We start from the raw sequence: 20,407 nt of genomic DNA, 5'->3' as shown, positions 1-20,407 counted from the left end.
TGCGGGGTGGAAGGCCGCGGCGGGCGTCGAGGAGCGGCGCGGAGCGGCAGCGGCGGAGGGGTGAGCGGTGCGGCGCGGCGGGCTGGGTGGCGGAGCGGGGTCGGGAGGTCCCCGCCTCCCTTTGTGTGGCGGCGCGGGGCAGGCCGCGGGGCCGCTTTTCCCCACCCCCACCCCTCCCGGAGGCCTTCCCCGCCGCTCTCCGCTCTGTTCCGCGGAGCCAGGCTCGCTGCGCTCGGGGAGTTCGTTGCCCGGTAGGCGGGAGACACCTTCGAGGCGGCCGGTCCCGCCGGCAGCCCGGCCCGCCCCGCGCCGCAGCGCTTCTCCCCGCTGAGAGGCCCGCAGCCCGCGGCGGGCGGGCGCCGCAGGAGGAACCCGCTTCTCCCGGGGGTTCGGTGCCGAACAGAAGTTGTGTGAACCCAATAAAAGCCGTCGCTTTGCTGTGAAATGGTCCCGTACGTTGTACGTGAAAGGGAGAAATCGGACTTGGAGACTGCTTGTAAATGGAAGCGGATCCATCTACAGCGAAACTATGTGGCTGAGCACCCAGCGCTTCTTCCTGATGAAGATAACAGTTTGCTCGGAAGACGGATGGAGTGCTTGCACGCTCACGGTTGATGCGCGTGCTTTGTCCCTAGTGATTGCTGTATTGTTGTCGTTGTACTGCTCCGCATCCGCGTTTTCTGCTCGGTAGCTTAGGCTCTCAGGTCAGATATGTGCTCACTGCACTGTGTGATTGTTCACTGCTGTACAGGTGGCTGGGAAATCAGTGTTAATTATTCTGGGATGTGAGAGAAATTGCATTGCTATTTCTTTCTGTAGACATGCCAGAAATGCCTTGTGTTCTGCATACAGAGCTGTTTTGTAGAGTTTCTGCTAAGCTTAAAAAACAAAAGTTGCCTCCCATTTCTTACTTTTTCTCTGCAACTTGACTTAATTTATTCTTTGACTTGAATAATCTGTCTACTGTCAGCTTCCTCCACTATCTTTCCTCGTTCTTGTCTTTCAGCTCTGACTGTACTAACAGCACTGCTGACCCGGTGCTCTGAGTCTCCCCTTCTCCTAGTATCTGTGCTTGCCCACCAGACACTATGAGGAGACTGGCTTTTCGAGGTGCTGGTTGTACTCTGGTAAATCTGGTAAATTATTGATTGAATGTGCATCGTGCTCTCCATTCTTCCACATTAGGTTTTTCTGATCTGCTGATTATTCCTACCTCGTTCTTATTCATCTAATTTGTGTGTTCAAGATTAATTCTGTTGCTAACATAAATGCCTTCATACAGTTACATTGTACTGCCATACCTTGTAACTACCTAGAAGATCCCTTGATTTGGAGCAGGCTGGGATCTTTTCTGTGCTTTGAGTTAGCTACAAATGAAGACGTTGTTATGATGCTGTCACTAGAAACTGGGGAAGATCTGGAGCTTGGTCCATAAATCACCGTAGTTGTTGGCTATTCATTTGTCACTGTTACGCTGCTAAATTAGAAACTGTGACCAAAACAGGAGGTAGATTTTTCTGCTTCTTGGTGATGGAGCCATTTGTCTTACATGTGAATTGGGCATTGTGGTCACACAGCAACCTAGCCCTTCTTTAGCTTGAATCTAAGGCAAGGTATTCAGTAGCAGTTCATGTTTTAGTTGGTCATTTGTCTTCTTCATGGCATCTTTTTTTATTTTGTGTTGGTTTTATAATTCAGGACACAATGAAGTGCTTTTCTACCAGGACTGAGTGTTTCTCTCTGTACAGCCCTTTCCTTTTAAACAGCAGTTCTCACTTAGTAGTCATGCATGGCTTGAGGAACAAAAATGTAAATGGTTTCAGAACACGTCCTGGTAAAAGCTGCTAAATACATCTTTGTGCTGGTGAGCCCTTGGTTTCTGATGTTGGTGTTGTTGGTGACAGTGTAAAACTACAGAGCTGTTTTGCCTTCCCTTTACTGCCAGCTCATGTCTGGTGTTCACGTGTGGCTTAGCTGAATTGTGGATATAAGAAATGTGTGACCTGTTGCAAAACAGCTTGCTTAATATCTCGCTGTCATCAGAGGATTTGATTGCAATGCCAAGAGTTTAAGAACATTTCTCTTCATTATAGAAGAAGTTGGATTCCATGGGTTCCAAGAGGCGAAGAGCAACCTCGCCATCCAGCAGCGTCAGTGGAGGGGACTTTGATGATGGCCACCACTCCACAAATATACCAGGCCCAAGCAGGAAGAGAAGGAGGCTTTCCAATCTCCCAACTGTGGATCCTGTTAGTACCTTCTTGTTATGCACACCTTTTCTTCTTTTGGGCTTACTATAGTCTTGGCTGAAAAATGAGATGAAGTACGCTCCCTACAGCGTATGGCACAAGCCAGGGCATAGCAGGCTTGCTGCATGTTTGACAGTCACATTTAGCATGCATACACTGAGTTTATTGTGTCCCGAAACTGTTGCTGCCTTGGCTAGGCTGTGTTTAGGATCTCATTGAACTTTGGTTCACCTCGTTTTTCCAGTTTCCTTTTTACTGCCCCCCCATTTCTTTCTCCCCCCCCTGCTTTCTCCCCTTTTTTTCTGACGATTTTAGTAGATGGAAGGAGACTGGAGAGGAAGCTGAAGTAATAAAGTGCAGAAATTGAAAGTTGCATCTGAACTGCAAATGCTGGGAGAAATAAGTGGAGAGCAGCACTTCAGTATGTGCTGAAACATACAATGTCATCATTATGCCCTTGAGTTAGCAGTCTGATTTTTCAGTCACTGCAGGGCAAAAGGACCTCTGTCATAGTTTTATATGTCTGTCACTCAAAGGGAGTTCTACTAAATTAATCTGCATTTGGAATGTTCTACTTAGTGAACTTTCTTTATGTATTCTGTATTAAATCAGACAATATGAAACAAAAACCAAACAGTCAACCCTAACAATTCTGCAGTAACTGACCTGCTAGATATTGTACTAATGCATGAGATGCAGCAGGTTCTTCGCTCTCCTGCTTTGGAGTGCACCATACATGAGCAGCTTGAATATCTATTCTTATTGTAAGCAGTTCTTGATTTATCTCCTTAAAATCATATTTTTTATTTTATTGTTTTTGAATTTTAGATTGCTGTATGTCATGAACTTTACAACACCATCAGAGATTACAAAGATGAGCAGGGCAGGCTCCTTTGTGAGCTTTTTATTAGGGCACCAAAAAGAAGGTAAGACTGTGGTTCTTGTCATGCTTTGGATTTTAAAGAATGCTTCACCATTTATAAAAGTTGAAATTAAAAAAAATCAGCTGTATTCACCTCAGTGTCACAGCAATGTGCAATGACCTGAGTATTTTTTGTAATTATTCAGTGGTACGTGCTGATTTTGGTACTTGTTTTCAGTAAAGAAAAAAAGAAAGAAACACTGAATGTGTTTGAAGTATTTATTGTCACACCTGTCTAAAACATGTGTCTGACTAGATGTTCCTCACCAGTGTTGGAATGTAATACTCGGATGTGTGTTGGGAAGATTGATAGGGTCTTGAAAGTATAGTAAATAGAGACTGAATATACCTTAAACTCAGAAAACCAAGACTGATAATGGAACAGGTATTGAAATAAGTTTACTAACAGAATATTGTCCAGTTCTTTTATCTGGAACTGTCTTCGTTGCATTTAGTTGTTTCTATGTCTAAAGCTTCTGATTGGAATATAATGCCTGGTTTTGTCATTACAACAGAAATCAACCAGATTATTATGAAGTGGTTTCACAGCCAATTGATTTAATGAAAATCCAACAAAAGCTGAAGATGGAGGAATATGATGACGTGAATGTGCTAACTGCTGATTTTCAGCTTCTCTTTAACAATGCAAAGGCTTACTACAAGGTGAGGAAAATAGGTACAAAGGCTTGAATTTATCAATGATAAAGATGATAGAGTTATATTGAAGTTCTTGCTTGGTTTGGCAGAAAGCTTTCAGGCTTTGTCTTTATTACTAGCAAGAGAGAAGCATGAACTTACTGCAGGTGTTTTTGTATTTTTCTGTAGTGTTGGCTGTATCTTTGTGAGATATCTTGCTATGATAGCTTTTCTGTGGGGATACTATAAAATAACATGCAGAGAGTCTTTATTTTATTTTATTTTTTTCCCAAAAGAGAGATAAAGGAAAAAACAAACAAACAAAAAAAGCAAAGTACCCTAAACAAACAGAGAAAAAGGCTGATCTTCCTATTTTATGAGATATCCTGTGTGACCTTTTGAAAAAGGACTATTACTTTTTTCTCCAAAAAGGGAGAATTTATAAATAACAGCAGGTATGCAGTATGACTGCTGAATCTTTCTCTTCCACTGGCCACTTACTAAAGTGAAAAAAGGTACTACTCTGAAAAAAGGTATTACTCTGTTCATTGTGGATAGATTGTATGTGATGTCTTTCACTGAGGCTGCAAGCCCCGTGTCCATTCCTCCAAACTCAATGTGTTTTATGTTACATATTGGGGAAGGGGAGGGAGAACTGGAGTGATCTAATTTAACTGAAGCATTTTACATACATATAATAGTGAAATTATGTATCGTGACTGAGATAGCAAATCTAAAGCTTTAATGCTAACATAACCTTCGATGTATCTTTGGCCTTGGAAGTTGTCCATATAATTGCTTTGTAACACATTTCACCCAGCTACTATAATCATGTTATGTTCAGATAAATAGTGTCTATGTTTGTTTATGTGTGTAGCTTTTCTGAAAAATGATCAGGTTTAAGGATTAATTTATTTCTACTTTGTGGTTACAGTAGAAAAGACACAAAGACTTGCATGTTCACTGAATGCTTTAGAAAACACAAAAGAAGTTTGTTTTTTGTTTTATATGAGGAACAAGGAATTGATAGCAGGAAACTATTATTAGCATTTTTCCAAATGTCAGATTCCTTTGCCTACAGAATATTTGGGTTGGAACTGTGCCCATATTGTAAAGGTCTTGCATACAGTATAGGAGGTAGATAGCCACCTTACCACAAAGCAGGAATTTTGTCATTGACAGAGAAATATAGAGGCATGATATGAAGACATGAGATGAAATACAGAGGCATGATATGACACACAAATGTAACCTCATCTTTTTTCATCTTTTACCTTTATTTTCACAGTTTAAGTTAATTTAATACAGGGAAGGCTAATTCATTGTCAAGTGTTCATGGCAGTAGGTGCTTTATTGGAAATGTTAGACTAACTTGGAAGCCTTTGCTTGTTTAGCACTTCGGTTCAAGCAATACTCCTGAGAATCTTGCAGTAATGAGGTAGGAAGCAGGCTCACAGAGTAGAGTATCCTTTAAGTGTGTCTCATACCTACCACCTTGTCTGGTGTCTTGAGAATATTATGTCTAATAAGTTAAGAATAAAAACAGTTATTATGTTGGTTTCTCACCTCTATTCCAAGCTGTCAGAGGCTGAGAGTGAAAAAGAATGTAATCAACAGAAATAAGGTGGCATATCTGCAGGAACACCTGAAATAGTGGTGATAGCAGAAGAAAGGGGAGGAAAAGCACAAAAGAGTGGGAAAAGAGTCCTTTTTTCTGGTAATTTTCTTTGGGTAATAATAGGTGTATGGTTGACTGCCACTCTGTGTTTAGAATATCTTTGCTGACTAATCCATGTTATCAAGCTATTTGGAGTTTTGATTTTTACTTAACAGTGCAAATCATTGCAATGCTTACAGAGATATGTGTATATTCATTTGCATTCCTCTTCAGTAGCAGTGAATTTTCAAGTGTTGCACAAAGGCTGCAGTGTTGGTTTAAATTACATTTCTGGCATACTGACATGTAGTGTGTTTTAAATATTGGTATTGATATGCTGCAACAGAACCTAGATATCTCCTGAGATTCATCTCATGCTTGTCTGTGCCTCTATCCAAAACCGTTTTATTTCCAAGTTTTCAGAAAGCCTTGAATGCTTTGCAGTGACAGACATGATATTTTCTAGTACTTATTACCATTCCTAACACCTCTGAAGAACCTCTCAAGCAGGAATTTCTGATGTTTTGTGTTGTGCAGTAAGTTTAATACGTTTCAGTAAATAATTCCTTCTTGATGAGAAAATTGTGAATTTTGAGGATATTCATGCTGTTTGCTTTTTGTGGTTATGTTTTTTTCAGCCCGATTCTCCTGAATATAAAGCTGCTTGCAAGTTATGGGAGTTGTATTTGCGCACAAAAAATGAATTTGTTCAAAAAGGAGATGCTGAGGAGGAGGATGAAGATGAGGAAGGACATGACAGTCAAGAACTAGTAAGTGCAGGCATGGCAGCTGCAGGAAGCCATTGCTGTGTAGCAGCTGACTGAGCTGGACCTTCACCTCCATGTGTAGGAAGAAGTCGAGTCTTTTCATGGTTAAATTATGCCCCCAGAGTGTTTTCTTATAGGGTTGGTTGGGTTTTTTTTTGTTTTGTTTTTTTAATGCAAGTTTAGTTATCAGTTAATTATTTCACGGCATTGTGTGCATGTTCTGCTTCTCTCTAGGAAAAAACTTCTGACATTTTCTCTTAAGGATAAAATGCAGATCTGGATCAGTTGTGTTCTTGATAGCATGCCAGCACTTGATGCAAGTGAATGTTAATGACAATGTCTAATGACAGTGTTTTCCTATGTGTGTCCTATCCTGTCACTGTAACTGTTCCTGGAGCAGTTTTGTGACTTAGATTTAACAATAGGAAGTTTGAATTTCTTTTTTTTTTTTAAGATGTTGGGATGCATGATTGCATTAATGTTGGCAATCAGGTTTCTTCTAACAGGATGTAATGTGTACTTGTGAGTCTTTAGTGTAAATGTGAAATTATTTTCTCATGTGCTTTACCTGAATACATCAGGAATGTTTTTCAGGGCTTCATGCATAGTTGATTTTTTGTTTTTCTTTGAAAAATAAATATGTATATTTCAGTGCAATTTGAACCGCTGTACTTTGGCTATTATTGAAACCTCATTTCATTGACGTAATTTCTCATGTTAGTCATCTCCAGGTTACCTGAAGGAGATTCTTGAACAGCTTCTTGAAGCTGTAGCTGTTGCCACAAATCCATCAGGACGCCTGATAAGTGAACTGTTTCAGAAGCTTCCTTCTAAAGTGGTAGGTATTTTAATAATAATCATTCTGAATTTGAAACAGGGAAACGTATATTGCTAACCCTGTGCACTGTAATGCACAAACTGAGGATTCAGTTTTTCTTACTGTCTCATCTGTGGCAAACTCCAGCTGCTTTGCTTCTATGCGCTCATTCCCAAGCCTATCATTGCTTGCTCTGTTCTGCAAGTTTAGTTTACTTGGGTTTTGTTGTTTTTCTTTTGATTGAGAATTTTAAATCTTTTTTTAATTTGGCTGACTTCACTGTTCTGTTTCAGGGTGTGGCATAACAGGTTTAACAAGCAAAATAAATACTTTGAAAACCATCACCTTGTATTTTGTTTTCAGTCAGAACCGTTTCTTTATGTCAGTTTATGGGTGAGACATAACTGCATATATCTGCCTTATAACCTGGCTTTCCAAACTGATGCTATAATTATGAAGCTTACGCTGTTCCTCATATGCAATTAATCTTTATTAATAACTCACAGAATGTTTTAGAAGAGCTTTGTGACTGTTCATGATAACATATTTAAATTGTTTTTGTTTTCCAGCAATATCCAGATTATTATGCAATAATAAAGGAGCCTATAGATCTTAAAACTATTGCCCAAAGGATTCAGGTACAAAGCAAATTTACTAATGCACTATAGTTTAGACTTGATTAAAAATAGGCATTCTGAAATTGTGAAGTTGATAAGAACAGCAAAGTATTTTTCCCCCGTTACTGAAAACTCAGAATGCTGTAGCTATTTAATGTTCTGTCCAGGTTTAATGCTGCAGTAGTAGCTGTGTTGATGATCTAGCATCATAAACCAGAGTATGCTGGCATTGAACCTGAGTATCTTGAGTACCCTGATGTTTAAAGTAATTCCTTGGCAAGCCCTGCAAACATCAGATGTTGATGTATTGAAGCTTGGTTGTACATTATCATCACCTACTTCTGTTCTACTGCTGAAAATAGATGTTTTGTACTGGTGCATTTTTCATATTGCTTTTCTAGCAATTTGGAATGCTGTTCAGTAATTCTAGCATTCTGTGTAATAGTGAAGGACAGCACAAAGACCAGTTGAACGAGAGAATAAAGCTGAAGTTGCATGTTGTCAGAACCCTTCAACATTAAGATAGTCTGATGTATTGAGCTTTTTTTTTGATCTTAGCGTTCTAAAGATCAAGAGGATCTCAGTGCTCTTTTTTTCCTAAGTACTTTTTATTTTCTAAAAATGTTCTCTCTAGTCTATAAGCGTTCTCTTTATCCTTTATGAATTCCTTTTACTTTTGACTTCCCATGCTTTCTGAAGGTAGCCACAAAGCAGTTCTGTTTTTCTCTTTTACAGAATGGAACTTATAAAAGCATTCATGCAATGGCCAAGGATATAGATCTTCTTGCAAAGAATGCCAAAACCTACAATGAGCCTGGATCACAAGTATTCAAGGTTAGTTTCAGTCACTCGTAGTTAAATCAAAGTTTGGTGTTCTTTACTGTTTTCTGTGCTGGTTGACCTTGGAACAAATCCTTAGTGTGAAGTCCTAAAAACTGTTTCCATAATAAATAAATCTATTGTTGGCATTTCCTTATATATAAAATAATATTACATGACTTCTGTGGAAACATGGAGGATTCTTTTATTTATGATTGAAATGGAAATGTCTGAGACTGCAGATTAAAATGTTACTGGCAGTGGTCAGCTACTATCCTATTATATTCTTATAATTATATGTTATATTATTATCCTTTTATAGTAGCTATTATCAGCTATTACAGGTTTTGGGAACTGGTTACACCTTTTATCATAAGCTTGAAAAGTGGAGTAATGCCCTCTCTGTGTAGTTTCCAAAGATTCTTTTCCTTTTAGCTGAGTTTTTATGACCAAATTACACCTACAGTCTTGGTTAGCTTTCAGTTCACCAGCATTTTGTGTACAAGTTATTATATTGCTGTTTCCATGTACCCTGAAAGTAAGGTAATTTCATTGACAAATAACTCCTTGTATGCTCAGTTTTTATGGGCTTTGTAGTAGATCTTACATGTTCATGGCTCTTCTGTGTCAGCGGTTCTTAGACTTCTCCAGTTGCACTGCTTTTGGGATTGTGGCTTCAGTTCCTAGCAGAATTAACCAGGCTTGTAATCTCACTCAAATCTTGTAATCTTTGCTTTTTGTACTGTTACTTTAAGTATCAACTCTGTTGGTGGAAGGAGAGAAGCAACGTCCTGAAGCTCAGCAATGACTGTAGCTAAATCATTTCAAAGGCACAGAAACTCAACTGTTTGTATTGTATTTCTGTAGATTTGCAAAGTATAGGTCTTTTGTTGTGGGTTTTTTTTTTAATCGTATGACAGAAAATGAGCTCAAAGCTACTCAGCTTTTCAAGATTTATAACCACTGTAGGCTATATCAGTGAGACTTCGTTCTGTATTTTAGTGCCTAGTCAGAACTGTTTAAATGTTCAGAAATTTTCAAAACAAAAAGTAACAACGTAAAAAACCTATTCAGAACCCATTTTTGTTCCTGATCTTGAATGGTTCTACCTGAAAATAACATTCTTTATTTTCAACTGTAAACAAGCAAATTCTTTTCATTGACAGGATGCAAATGCAATTAAAAAAATATTTAATATGAAAAAGGCTGAAATTGAGCACAGTGAGCTGGCCAAGTCAAGTCTCCGACTCAGGTACTGCAAATAGAGTTCTGTTTGTAAGCTTGTGTAGTTGTTCCCTTAATTTTGCTGTGGAGAGTATGCTGGGAAATAATTGCTTGAAAAATTGTTTTTCTACAGTTTATAACTTTTGTTAAGAGGTGGTTGATTTTTTTTTTTTTTTTTGTTGCTGTTTTTTGTTGGTGGTGTTTTGGTGGGGTTTTTTTTTTGTTGTTGTTTTTTTTTTTTTAATAAAATATACCCATGATGGATACTTCTGTGTGTATTTGGTTGTAAAAAGCAGTGCCACTGGCTTTCTTAAACTCTGGCCAACTTCTGTCATGTGTGTTTGTAAGTTAAGAACAGGAAAACAGTGATGGTAAAAGTTGCTTTGCTTTGCTGTGCAAAAAGTACTGAGTACTGTTGTGCCTTGTTAGGATCTGAGAAGTAACAAGGTAGGGGCAGAAATGCAGCAGTAGGGCCCTAGGCAACAGATACATAGAACAGAGTCCCTGTTGTATAAATGCTTATTTGAAAACCTGTTTCTGGCTATGAAGAGACACAAGACGCTGAAGATTTGAACTCAAAATCAGGTAAGTAAAAATCAGTTAGTATACTTTTGGTCTTTAGGCAGGCAGGGATAAAACAGTTGATAGCTGTATTTGTTAAACAGAAGTAGCTTAATTAAGAAATGGTGCTGCCTGTCATTGGTGTACAGAGAAGTCATGCAGTCATTACAAGTGTTTCTTAAATATAATGCAATTAAATTTATTCTTGTATGTATTTTTACTTTTGGGTGACAGTCAGAAATTAAGCTTCAGTATTATTTTCTAATATGAGCTGTGTCACATATATAAAAAATAAACCACTGTCTTGCTGGTCTTCCAAGAAGTTAGTATACTATCTCTAGGGTGGATTCTAAATATTTATATAAGTTGTTTACTGGCAGTCCATGCTGAAAAATAAATGCTGTTCATTCCTTGTAAAGGTCTGTGTGGTACAGCTGAGAACCCCAGCATCCCTTACGTTTACTGAGAGGTGGATTTTTTACCAGTGGTTTTGTTTTGTTTCTTCCCTGGAAAATATTCAGAAGGTGTTAGCCCCAAACTTTACTTTTAATACTATTGCATCTGAAAGAGATGAAGGTTACTTGCTTGGTTATTACTGTTCAGTGCTCAACGTGAGTTGTGTTTTTTTCTGATTCATTCATGCAGAGTTAGCATGCTTCCCATGCTTGGGTGGGTCGTTGTCAGCCAGAGTGGCGAGCAGAACACCTTGTATAAAGGAAGACAGAAAGCTGAAAATTAAGGACTAATTCTTGATGCATGCTGTAATAATTTTCCTTGAAGTATGTGTAGTTGCGGAGCACCGTGGTTCTACAGATGCATCATTTCCATATATGTTAGTTTGGATGGAACAGGAATTACATACAGGCCCAGACACTTTTTATATAAATTGTGATTTTATGTATTTATTTTACTACACTGGGCTACATTGATGAGGCTCAGGGTGTTGAGGGTACCCCATACGTGGAAGTGCTCAGGGCCAGGTTGGTTGGGGCCCAGGGCAGCCCTATCTGGTGTCTGACTTGGTGGCTGGCAAGCCCATGGTGGGAGTTGGAGCTAGCTGAACTTAGGCTCTGTTCAAGCCCTACCAATTCTGTGATTCTATGATTCTGTGATCTTGCAAAATGTATTTAATTTGGAGTCTTACTTATTTTTCTTCTAAATTAACCTGTTTGCGTATAAAAGGGATGACAGATAAATCACACTGATATTTGTTAGTTGAATTCCTCTCGTGCACTGCCAAACCATTTCTACTCCTAAGGTTCTTTGTTCTTTATATTCTTGTGAATTATGCTCTCAATGGATCTGCAAGGCTTGAAGTAATGTGAATGTCACAACAATTAACAACTCCCTTCTTCGTTTCTGAAACTTGGCAAAAAAAATTCGTAGTGCCTGAAACACGCTACAGTAATGGGGTGTGCTTTTGTCTTTTCTTAAACTATTTTTTTAATGTTAATACAAAAGAATTGGGTGAGAGAAAAATGGCTGGTGGTTTCCTTTTTTCTTTTTTATCAAATAGAACCATTGTTCTTTTTTTGTGTTCTATTGAATCTACATGGCAGAATCATTAACTTTTTCCTAACTTCATAGTCTCAGCAATTTCTTTTACCTATTGCTGGGTTTGGTAGAATACCCCCATAAGTTCCTGTGAATTATATTTTTCTTCTGAATTTATGTCACTTTATCTTTGATGGATCAGGCTCAGACTCCTTATCATGCTGCTAACTTGTGTCAGAAATAACCATGCTCTCCTAGCTCAGTCCTGTGTGTCTGCTGTCATAGTCATTGTTCTTTGTCAGTGCATTTAACTGTCCTCCCTTCAGTCAAGTGACAAACTAAAGCTGCTTGACTGAGCACACTGTGACGTTTATTAAAAATTGATAAAACACAATTGGATCAGTATGTTTAGCTTTATGTGGGTGCTAAGGAGTGTTTTATTGGCTGCTCACACTGTGATTGTAGGCTGAGCTGTGTGTGTAGCTATTAATCCTCAATCTAAATGTGACCTTCTGGCTTTTTATAAACAAAATCAGTAACAGAATCCTGGGGCACTAAATGTATCTTGGTGTTGCTTTACTTTTAGCTTTAAACATTATTTTTATCTGTCTCTGAAGCTTTTGTCTGATCTTTCGAAGTAATTCTGTACAGAGCTGTAGCCTTGCTGCATCTTGTCTTGGGTCTAAGGTGGGCCTCTTTTTTCCCCCTTTCCTTGGCTTGTCTCTCCTGCATTAAGGACGCCATCAAATTTGACTGCTTCCAAGCTGACAGGTCCTTCCTCACAGGGTAAAGGCAGTGTGGGTGATGAGAGAAATTCTTCTAACAAATATTATCGGTAAGTAAATTTTGGACTTGGAAGAAAAGCTGGGTCATCATCACATGGAAATGCTGACTTTAAAAAAATGTATGTATGCATACAGTATTCATTTTTTTTATCTGGGAGTGCTCTTTAATTCCCAATGACTCAAATACTTTTGAGATTTCATTCCTATTTGTGAAATATTAAGAAGATACTTTGCTGTGAATGTTTGATTTTTATATTTTATGCTTCAAACACTTGTTATTAAATACTCTGTGTACAGATGCTTCCTTAAAAATACTCTGAAGTTTGATGTGCTAGACCTCATTACAAAATAAATCGTGTGAAAGATCAGAAGGAAATAAGGCTGTAAATCTAGGAAAATGATATTGGAAACTGGAAGAAATAAGTAGGAATAAATATTTAAGAGATGGAAGATAGAAACCAACAAAACCTGGGTTTTGGCAACCCTTGCTATCAGTGCAAGCTGTGAGAGGTGTAAGGATGGAGTACAGCCCTACAAAAAAGGGCCTGGGGGTTCTGGTGGATGTCAGCTGGGCATGAGCCAACACCGTACCCTTACAGCCCAGAAAGCCAACTGTATCCTGGGCTGCATCAAAAGCAGGGCAGCCAGTAGGGCAGGGAGCTGATCCTGCCCCTCTGCTCTGCACTGTGAGACTTCACCTGGAGTGCTCTGTCCAGATGGGAAATATAGTACTGGACAGATGTGGAGAGTGTCTAGAGAAGGGCCACAATAATGATCCAAGCGATGGAGCACATCACTGTGAGGACAGGCTGAGAGTTGGGGCTGTGCAGCATGGAAAAGTGAAGGCTCTGTGGAGACCTGAGAGCGGCCTGTCAGTATCTAAAGGGGCTGTAAATAAGATGGGGACAGACCATTGAACAGGATGTGTTGTGACAGGACAAGGGGAAATGGTTTCAAACTGTAAGAGAGGTTGTTTAGATTGGATGTAAGGAAGAAGATTTATATTAGGATGGTGAGGCACTGGCACGGGTTGCCAGAAAGGTGGTGGATGCCCTGCCCCTGGAGACAGCCAAAGTCAGGCTGGAGGGCCTCTGAGCACCTGGTGGAGCTGTGGGTGTCCCTGCTCATTGCAAGAAGCTTGGATCAGGTTACCTGTAATGGTCCCTTCCAACTCAAAAGATTCTATGATTCTATGAAAACCTGCAAGCCATTACTACTGAGTTTTGATTGTGCTTATGGTACTTACTAGGCAGACTGGTTTACTGCTGGCTTTCCAGTTTGTTCTTCATTCATTGGTTGATAAATTTGGTACCTATCAGAGGGTTTATGCCAACAGGCTGAGTTACTGTCTGGAAGCAGCACTGCTGGCCTCTCTTCTTTGTGCAGGCCTTGAAAATGTGGCTTAATGCCCAGCAGCAGCACGGCTCTCTCAGGTATTGAATGTTTGGATTTAGTGCCATTGTAAGCAGTGCATGAGATGCTGTGCCCCAGGTTTGGGAAAGATTGATGCTGAAGATGTTGTGCAACCAGTTAACAGCAGAGGAAGCTCCTTCACATACAAACACTCTGCTTGCTGAACAAGCACAGGCAGGGCTGGAGGAAAGGGAGACGGAGGTATATACAGCTTATAGCATGCTCAATTTCTTCATGTAGACCAATCCCTTTTAAACAGGATTAAATAAGAAATTTGTTCATAAAACTTTGGGATAATTGGGAAGACTTACTCTCATAAGTCCAAATTAATAACACATACTCAAGTATTCAGAGCAGGACAGAAGATGCATGGCTTGAGCTCTGACTGTATGGGCAGTTTCTGGTTTGAGGGTCTGCCTGTTAAAATGAAGGCTGACTCATGTGGTGTACAGCTTGGTAAGCTGTACAGTTCTTTCTCTGTAGCCATCTCTGTTTTTTTGCTAAGCCACTGTCATGAGCTTCACTGGTTTACTGATACACTTGCAGTGGCTGTTAATGGTGGTTTTATAATGAGAACCTTTTATTACTTTTTATTTCTGAAATATGTTGGTTTTTTGTTCCCTCTTTTTACAGTAACAAAAGATCAGCCCAGGGGGATCGTTTATCGGCAATAACCATGGCATTGCAGTATGGATCAGAAAGTGATGAGGATGCTGCTTTGGCTGGTAGGAACTGCAATTTATCTATTTATTTTCTTTAATTAAAGACCTCTTCAAATGTTATTCTCTATTGTGGAATTATATTTGCTGTGTTTCAAAATGCAGCATAATAGTTCTATTAAGTCCAGTCACCATTTCTGCTTAGTATTGATTTATAAATGTGCAGCTGGTGAGAGAAGATAGGCTAAACTGATCAAACCTTTGGGAAATTGTTGCGTGTTTTTATTCCTTCTTATGTGGAACAGACAAGAAAACACTGAAAGCAGTGTTGTGTGTTCCTTGGAGTAAGAGATTAACAGTACTGCAGAAATTTCAGGCTGGCTTGTTCTCTCTTGTGCCGTTGGCTCTTCTAAGTACCTGTCAGGTTTTATCTTTTAAGGTTAAAACTATTTATATGGGACATAAGGAGAAACACATATTAGAACTTAATTTAGAAATATCTGGTGTAACCCATGTGATCTTGCATGAGGGCATATGTTCAAATAAAAACACATATGAAAGCATGCCTTCAGACAGCATCTTTAGTTTCATCATAAGCGTGCTTTAGTGTTGTATTATAAACATTCGCTATAACATGTGCATTATATCATATTTCAATATTGGTCATACATTGTTATAGGCTGTCTTTGAAGTTAGTCATTCTTGATAGTTGCGTGCTTAGTAGTTTCCTTACATCATCTCAGGGCAGATATCTGATTTATTTATTTATTTGTTTGTTTGTTTAGTATATAGGGTGTGTTTTATTTCATGTTAGACCTGTTTCTGCATTCCTGGTTAGCCTAGGCTTCAGTTTTGGTTCCCCTCCTTGAGAGGTGTGGAGGGTGTTCATTCCTCTTGCCTAGTGTGCTTGCTAGTTGCATGCCTTCCACAATTCAGTGCTGTAAGAACATATAGCTTTCTGCATCTTCAGGATTTAAATGTTTGAAGTGGTTTAACCACTTTCAGATGCCACCTTTACTGTGGGCATGGATTTCATTTGCACAAGGCCCTGTGCATGTGTGTGTGTCCAAGATTTTTGCCTTAGTACTGTTGAAGTTCTCTTATCTTTATTGCATTCTTCTAAAGGGGAATTTCTTTGGGCAGGTATATCACAGTTTCTCAATCTTTCCAACATGCTCTTTGGACATCCCCATGTTTTCAGTCTCAGAGCATAAAAGATTTTCCTTTAAAGCAAGCAGTCTTTTTATTAGTTGCTCTGGTATCTCTGTCTTTCCCCTAAACGCTCATTGGAACAAATGAGAGTTGGGCATGAAAGAGCGTAGAGAGCTTTCTCCTTGGTACAGAGAGCTCAGTCTTTGTGAATGTCTCTGAATGCAGCAGTTGCCTAAGCAACTGTTTCCAACTTGGAGTTTATCCTCACAGTTTCAGAGGGTGTCATGGTGTGGTGGATTTCTAGCTCAAACGTACTGAGACATGAGCAGCTTTTGCAGCTCCATTAAAAGTTGTCCTCACTATAAATATGTACAGGCATAAAGTTGAATCCTTTAGGACTGGTTGCAGCTTTTGATTTTACTAGCATCTATATTGTTATGCTTCAGAGCATTCATTATTGTCTCAGTGCATGACACTGATAAAAGCAAATTACTTACTGAGTGAAGACTTTTTTCTGTATGCATTCACATGCTTTCCTCATTCTGTTTCTTTCCTGTGTCAACACTGAGTAAGGGCACATGTATAGTTACTGCCTAGTATTTTATTATTTTTTATCTTTTGTACCTGCTAACTGTTCCTCCCAGTTACTCCCAGTAACTGCCAGTGTGTTCTTATGGGACCTGCTGCTTCTGAATGTTCAAGAGCCTGTGGTCTTGCATTATGTGCTTCTTTGGCTAGCAAAATAAGGATTTTTGTCTTCTGACTAGAGTAATACATCTTCAGTTCTCAAGATGCATTAGTATTTCCTGTTAGGATATCATCATTTTCTGAATATGTAAGGATATATAGTGGTTGCCATGTCTTTGAAAGAGCATACATATTGTATTAAAAATGTTTCTAACACTATTCAGATATTATGTGTACACTTTCCTCTTTAGTGCTTGTTTACTTTGTTTAGATTTCATTTGGAGGAATGCCTACAAAAGAAGGACCTGTCTTATCCAGAACTACTGAACTGCTTTTTTGCTGGCTATCACGTTACAGAATATTAATGTCCTTCTTTCTTGTGTTTTTTTTTTTCCCTCTTTCCTACGAAACAGCTCTCCTTTTTCTCTTTTATTTGTTTTTGATGGAACAGTGAGAGCTGCACCATTGAGCAAACTAAAGCAAAGCCAGTATTCTGCTGCATAGTTAGTTTGGAAACTTACTACACCTGGTAGCATTTTCTTTGCTGCAGAGAGGTTTCTCTCTGTGCTCAGGCTGATGATATATGAGGTTCAGGGAAAACAAGGCACTGCTTCCAGTCTCTTTTTCCTACTTGAAGTTATTCTGTCTAGCTCTTGCTTTGCAGGCTACCACAGTGGATACTTTGCAATTATTTGATGCTGATTGGTATATGGGCACATAATAATTTCAGGCATCTCCTCTGAATCAGTAATGAACATCTCTGGTGTGTTTGTACATTTACTGAGGTCTGCTTGTATTTTAGCTTGCATCTGTCTTGACTGGTAGATCTGCATAGATATGCAATGTCAGACTGTAGAGGAGAGATGATAGTACTACGTTGTTATACAGTCAGAATGGCCTCTGGCTTTGTCATCATTTCAACATATCTCTACTGAAATTGAGTAAAAAGCCTGAAACATTGCCAACCACTGCTGAGCCATAATGAAGACGCCTGCTTGGAAACTTGGCATGAGCAGTAGAGAGCTGTCTTTTGTGTAGCTGAATTATCCAGCATGTCGTCTGCCAAGTTAAACTGGAATTTGTAAGAGGGAAAATGAATTAATAAATACCTGTGTGTACAGTGTGCAATGTAATGCTTTTCCTGGTTTCATCAGCAGTAAATGTTACTTCATCGTAGTATCTTTATAGTTTGTTCTAATCCTGAAACTTACTGTTTGCTTCCTAATCAAAGTCTATAAAAACAAGAAAATATTTTTGCTAATTATATAATAGTTCTAAAATGTGTAATTTTCCTTCATTTTCTGCATATTGAAGGTGGCCGTTAGTGCCAGTTTCGTCAATTAAAGTTCATGTTTTTTTGATTAGGCAGTGATTATTACAGTTTAAAGGATTATAGAAGTTTTGAAGTCACTTTTTTCACATACAAGCAAAAAACCTCATGTTTAGTTCAGCCATTTTCCCTAATTGGCTAAGCACCTTTGAAAATTTGAGATGTGGCTTGTCAATTCATGTTCTTGTAGTGTACTCTGGTTGGGTGGCAGCACGACTGTAGCTCAGTGTACAAATATATTTGGCACAAATAGCGGCATCAGTGTTTTAATGGTTAGTTAAGGATGTTCTATAGCTGTTTTATTGGTGGCATGTTGGATGAATGGTCCTGGTGTGTGCTCTCATGTATACATACTTCTCAGTGCTTCTGTATGCAGGGTGTATTACCAGTGACTGAACTAAATCTCATGTGATAAGAGCTTGCTGTCTAGGTAAGTGTTGTGGTAGTGATTTTCGTTTGTTTTCCCATCAGCTTGAGGGACGTAAGGTACAGCCATTTGTGATGTGCTTTTCTAAGATGTGAATCTGACTGCCAGTGGCTGAATGCCCTCAGCTGAGGGACTGTTTTGTTCTTGTTTAGTTCTTTCTTTATTTAAAAAGTCAAACAACAAAATTCACTTGACTTGTTCGCTGAGAATTTCCCATTTTTCCTTTCTCTCTGTGCAGCTGCTGCTCGTTATGAAGGAGAGTCTGAAGCTGAGAGTATTACTTCCTTCATGGACACTTCTAATCCTCTCTATCAGCTTTATGATACAGTTAGAAGTTGCCGAAATAATCAGGGGCAACTAATATCTGAACCCTTTTTCCAGTTACCCTCCAAGAAAAAGTATCCTGATTATTACCAGCAAATTAAAACACCTATTTCATTGCAGCAGATCAGGTAAGAAAAGAGAATGCAAACTATATCTGATGGGAAAATATTCAAGGGTGTTTTGTTGTTTTTTTTTGTTTCCAAACTCCTATATTGTGGTCGAGTTGCTAATACCTAATGCAGCATATACCATCCTTCCTCTGTGCTTTGGTTGTTGCTTGTTTCATACCAGTCTGCATTAGTTTTCTGATCATCTTTTATAAGTGGCTGCCATCTGTGGGTTTATTGTACATGGTGTCTCATTTGTGCTGTCATATCAATAATTCTGGAGGGTAGATAGTAGATGTGGAGGGTTTCTGCAGAACCCTATGTTAAGCTCTTTCATTGATTCTGATGACTTGTTTACCTCTTGCTGACATGGTTTTACATTAATACCCTTCGGCAAAGCAAATTGTCTAGGTCACAGTCCAACTGTTGAGAATATTTTACTTTGTGATCTACCTAGTCTGGGGTGCAAAGCTAATGCAACACAACGTTCATAAATCTAGGAGCCATCAAAGCTCATCAGCTTCCAGAGCACAGTCATTGGGTGAAAAGCAGGTTAAAAAGAACAGTGAGCAGTGTCTTCTTTGGGTGGTCTCAGAGGAGCTATGGTGGAGCTAATATGGTTGGATATATGTCAAGGTGCTAAGTGCATGATAGTTGCCCTGAGTAGCTTTGTATAGGCTAAGCCTCCTTCCCAGGGACTCAGGAGACCTGTTACAGCTCAGCCCTGGGGCTCCAGTCCCTGCCCTGAGCTGTGGTAGGAGTGTGGCTGCAGTGAACCATAGCCTGGCTGTGCACTCCCATTGATTCCCCCACTCATCCAGACTCTGACCTGCAGGCTGATTTCCTAGCCTGAAATTGGGCTTGCCATGTCCCTGTGCACATGCCCCGCCTGCCTGTTGGTTGCTGGCTGTCTTGACCCGGGCTGTCATCTCTGGACAGAACCCTGACCTGCCAACTTGACTTCTTGCCTTTGCTTTGCTCCTGCCTTGTCAATAAAACTCAGCCTGGAATCTAGGTTAAACATGATTGCTCGTGGTTGGCGAGGTGTCTGCCCTGTTGACCACCTTCATGGGCTTGGCTCTCCTTCTGTGAAAAGCCAGCCTTTTCTGTTGGATAAAGGTTTGGGAAGCAAGTACAGATATGTCACACTGGTTAGCTGTCCATGAGTGGCTTTTAAAGCATTTATTTCATTATGTCTTAGTGTAGCTGTTGGCTTGGCAAAGGAAGCATCTTTTGTTGAAGGAACTGCAAAGCACATCTTCTGGGGAAAGAAAGATGAAATTGAGAACATCACTGGTAGTTTTCAGGGAGCATTTAGTCTGAATGTACTGAAGGGTATTGTTTCTAGTTACATATATATATGGCTTTAACTGGGAGAAAGGTGGTTTTGAAAATGTGTTTGGTACATTTTAATTTGCTTTAGGGGGGCAGCTGTTTTTTTGTTTTCCTTACAGAGTAGTCAGGCTACTGATGGCTGCTGGGGCAGTCCCAAAGATAGCACTCAAGTGTACAAAGAACTTCAGGAAAAGATGACGCTTCTCATTGCCTGAGAGCTTGGAAAATAAAGCACAGACAGCCTTTCTACAAAGTGTGTGTACATATTTATAATATTTATAATATACGGTATTGTTGTCTAAGTTGTTTTAGCAAATTCTGAAATTCAATTATTTGTTAAAATACCACTTCCTTTATTATGCCTAACAGCCTTGAGGTTAGAAATATGTGTACTTAATAGATGTGCGTTGGAGAAAACTGAAATG

General features: G+C 39.3%; 1 protein-coding gene across 13 annotated transcripts in view; it reads left to right on the top strand.

The window, feature by feature from the left end:
• The first annotated feature begins 36 nt into the window (after positions 1-36).
• The window catches only part of PBRM1 (polybromo 1), a 57,401-nt gene continuing 37,030 nt past the window's right edge, over positions 37-20,407 (top strand). For 6 of the 13 annotated variants that reach the window (XR_010622988.1, XM_065749399.1, XM_065749393.1 and 3 more), the window contains exons 1-12: positions 380-1,136; positions 2,094-2,249; positions 3,078-3,175; positions 3,687-3,834; positions 6,103-6,234; positions 6,953-7,069; positions 7,618-7,686; positions 8,401-8,499; positions 9,651-9,736; positions 12,500-12,598; positions 14,595-14,686; positions 18,455-18,668. Coding sequence is in view for 12 of the 13 variants with exons in the window: in XM_065749399.1 (XP_065605471.1) it covers positions 1,089-1,136; positions 2,094-2,249; positions 3,078-3,175; positions 3,687-3,834; positions 6,103-6,234; positions 6,953-7,069; positions 7,618-7,686; positions 8,401-8,499; positions 9,651-9,736; positions 12,500-12,598; positions 14,595-14,686; positions 18,455-18,668 (1,358 nt within the window). In the remaining variant the exon portion in view is untranslated. Of the gene's footprint in view, positions 61-379; positions 1,137-2,093; positions 2,250-3,077; positions 3,176-3,686; positions 3,835-6,102; positions 6,235-6,952; positions 7,070-7,617; positions 7,687-8,400; positions 8,500-9,650; positions 9,737-12,499; positions 12,599-14,594; positions 14,687-18,454; positions 18,669-20,407 lie in introns of those variants that run through there. The other 7 variants (XM_065749404.1, XM_065749395.1, XM_065749405.1 and 4 more) reach the window with 5 other exon arrangements.

Source organism: Cyrtonyx montezumae, unplaced genomic scaffold, assembly GCF_038088225.1.
Source record: "Cyrtonyx montezumae isolate F1298 unplaced genomic scaffold, pur_monq_1.0 scaffold_6, whole genome shotgun sequence".
Classification (NCBI taxonomy): domain Eukaryota; kingdom Metazoa; phylum Chordata; class Aves; order Galliformes; family Odontophoridae; genus Cyrtonyx; species Cyrtonyx montezumae.
Note: the sequence above shows the minus strand (reverse complement) of the source record. Positions and strands in the feature narration are given on the sequence as shown.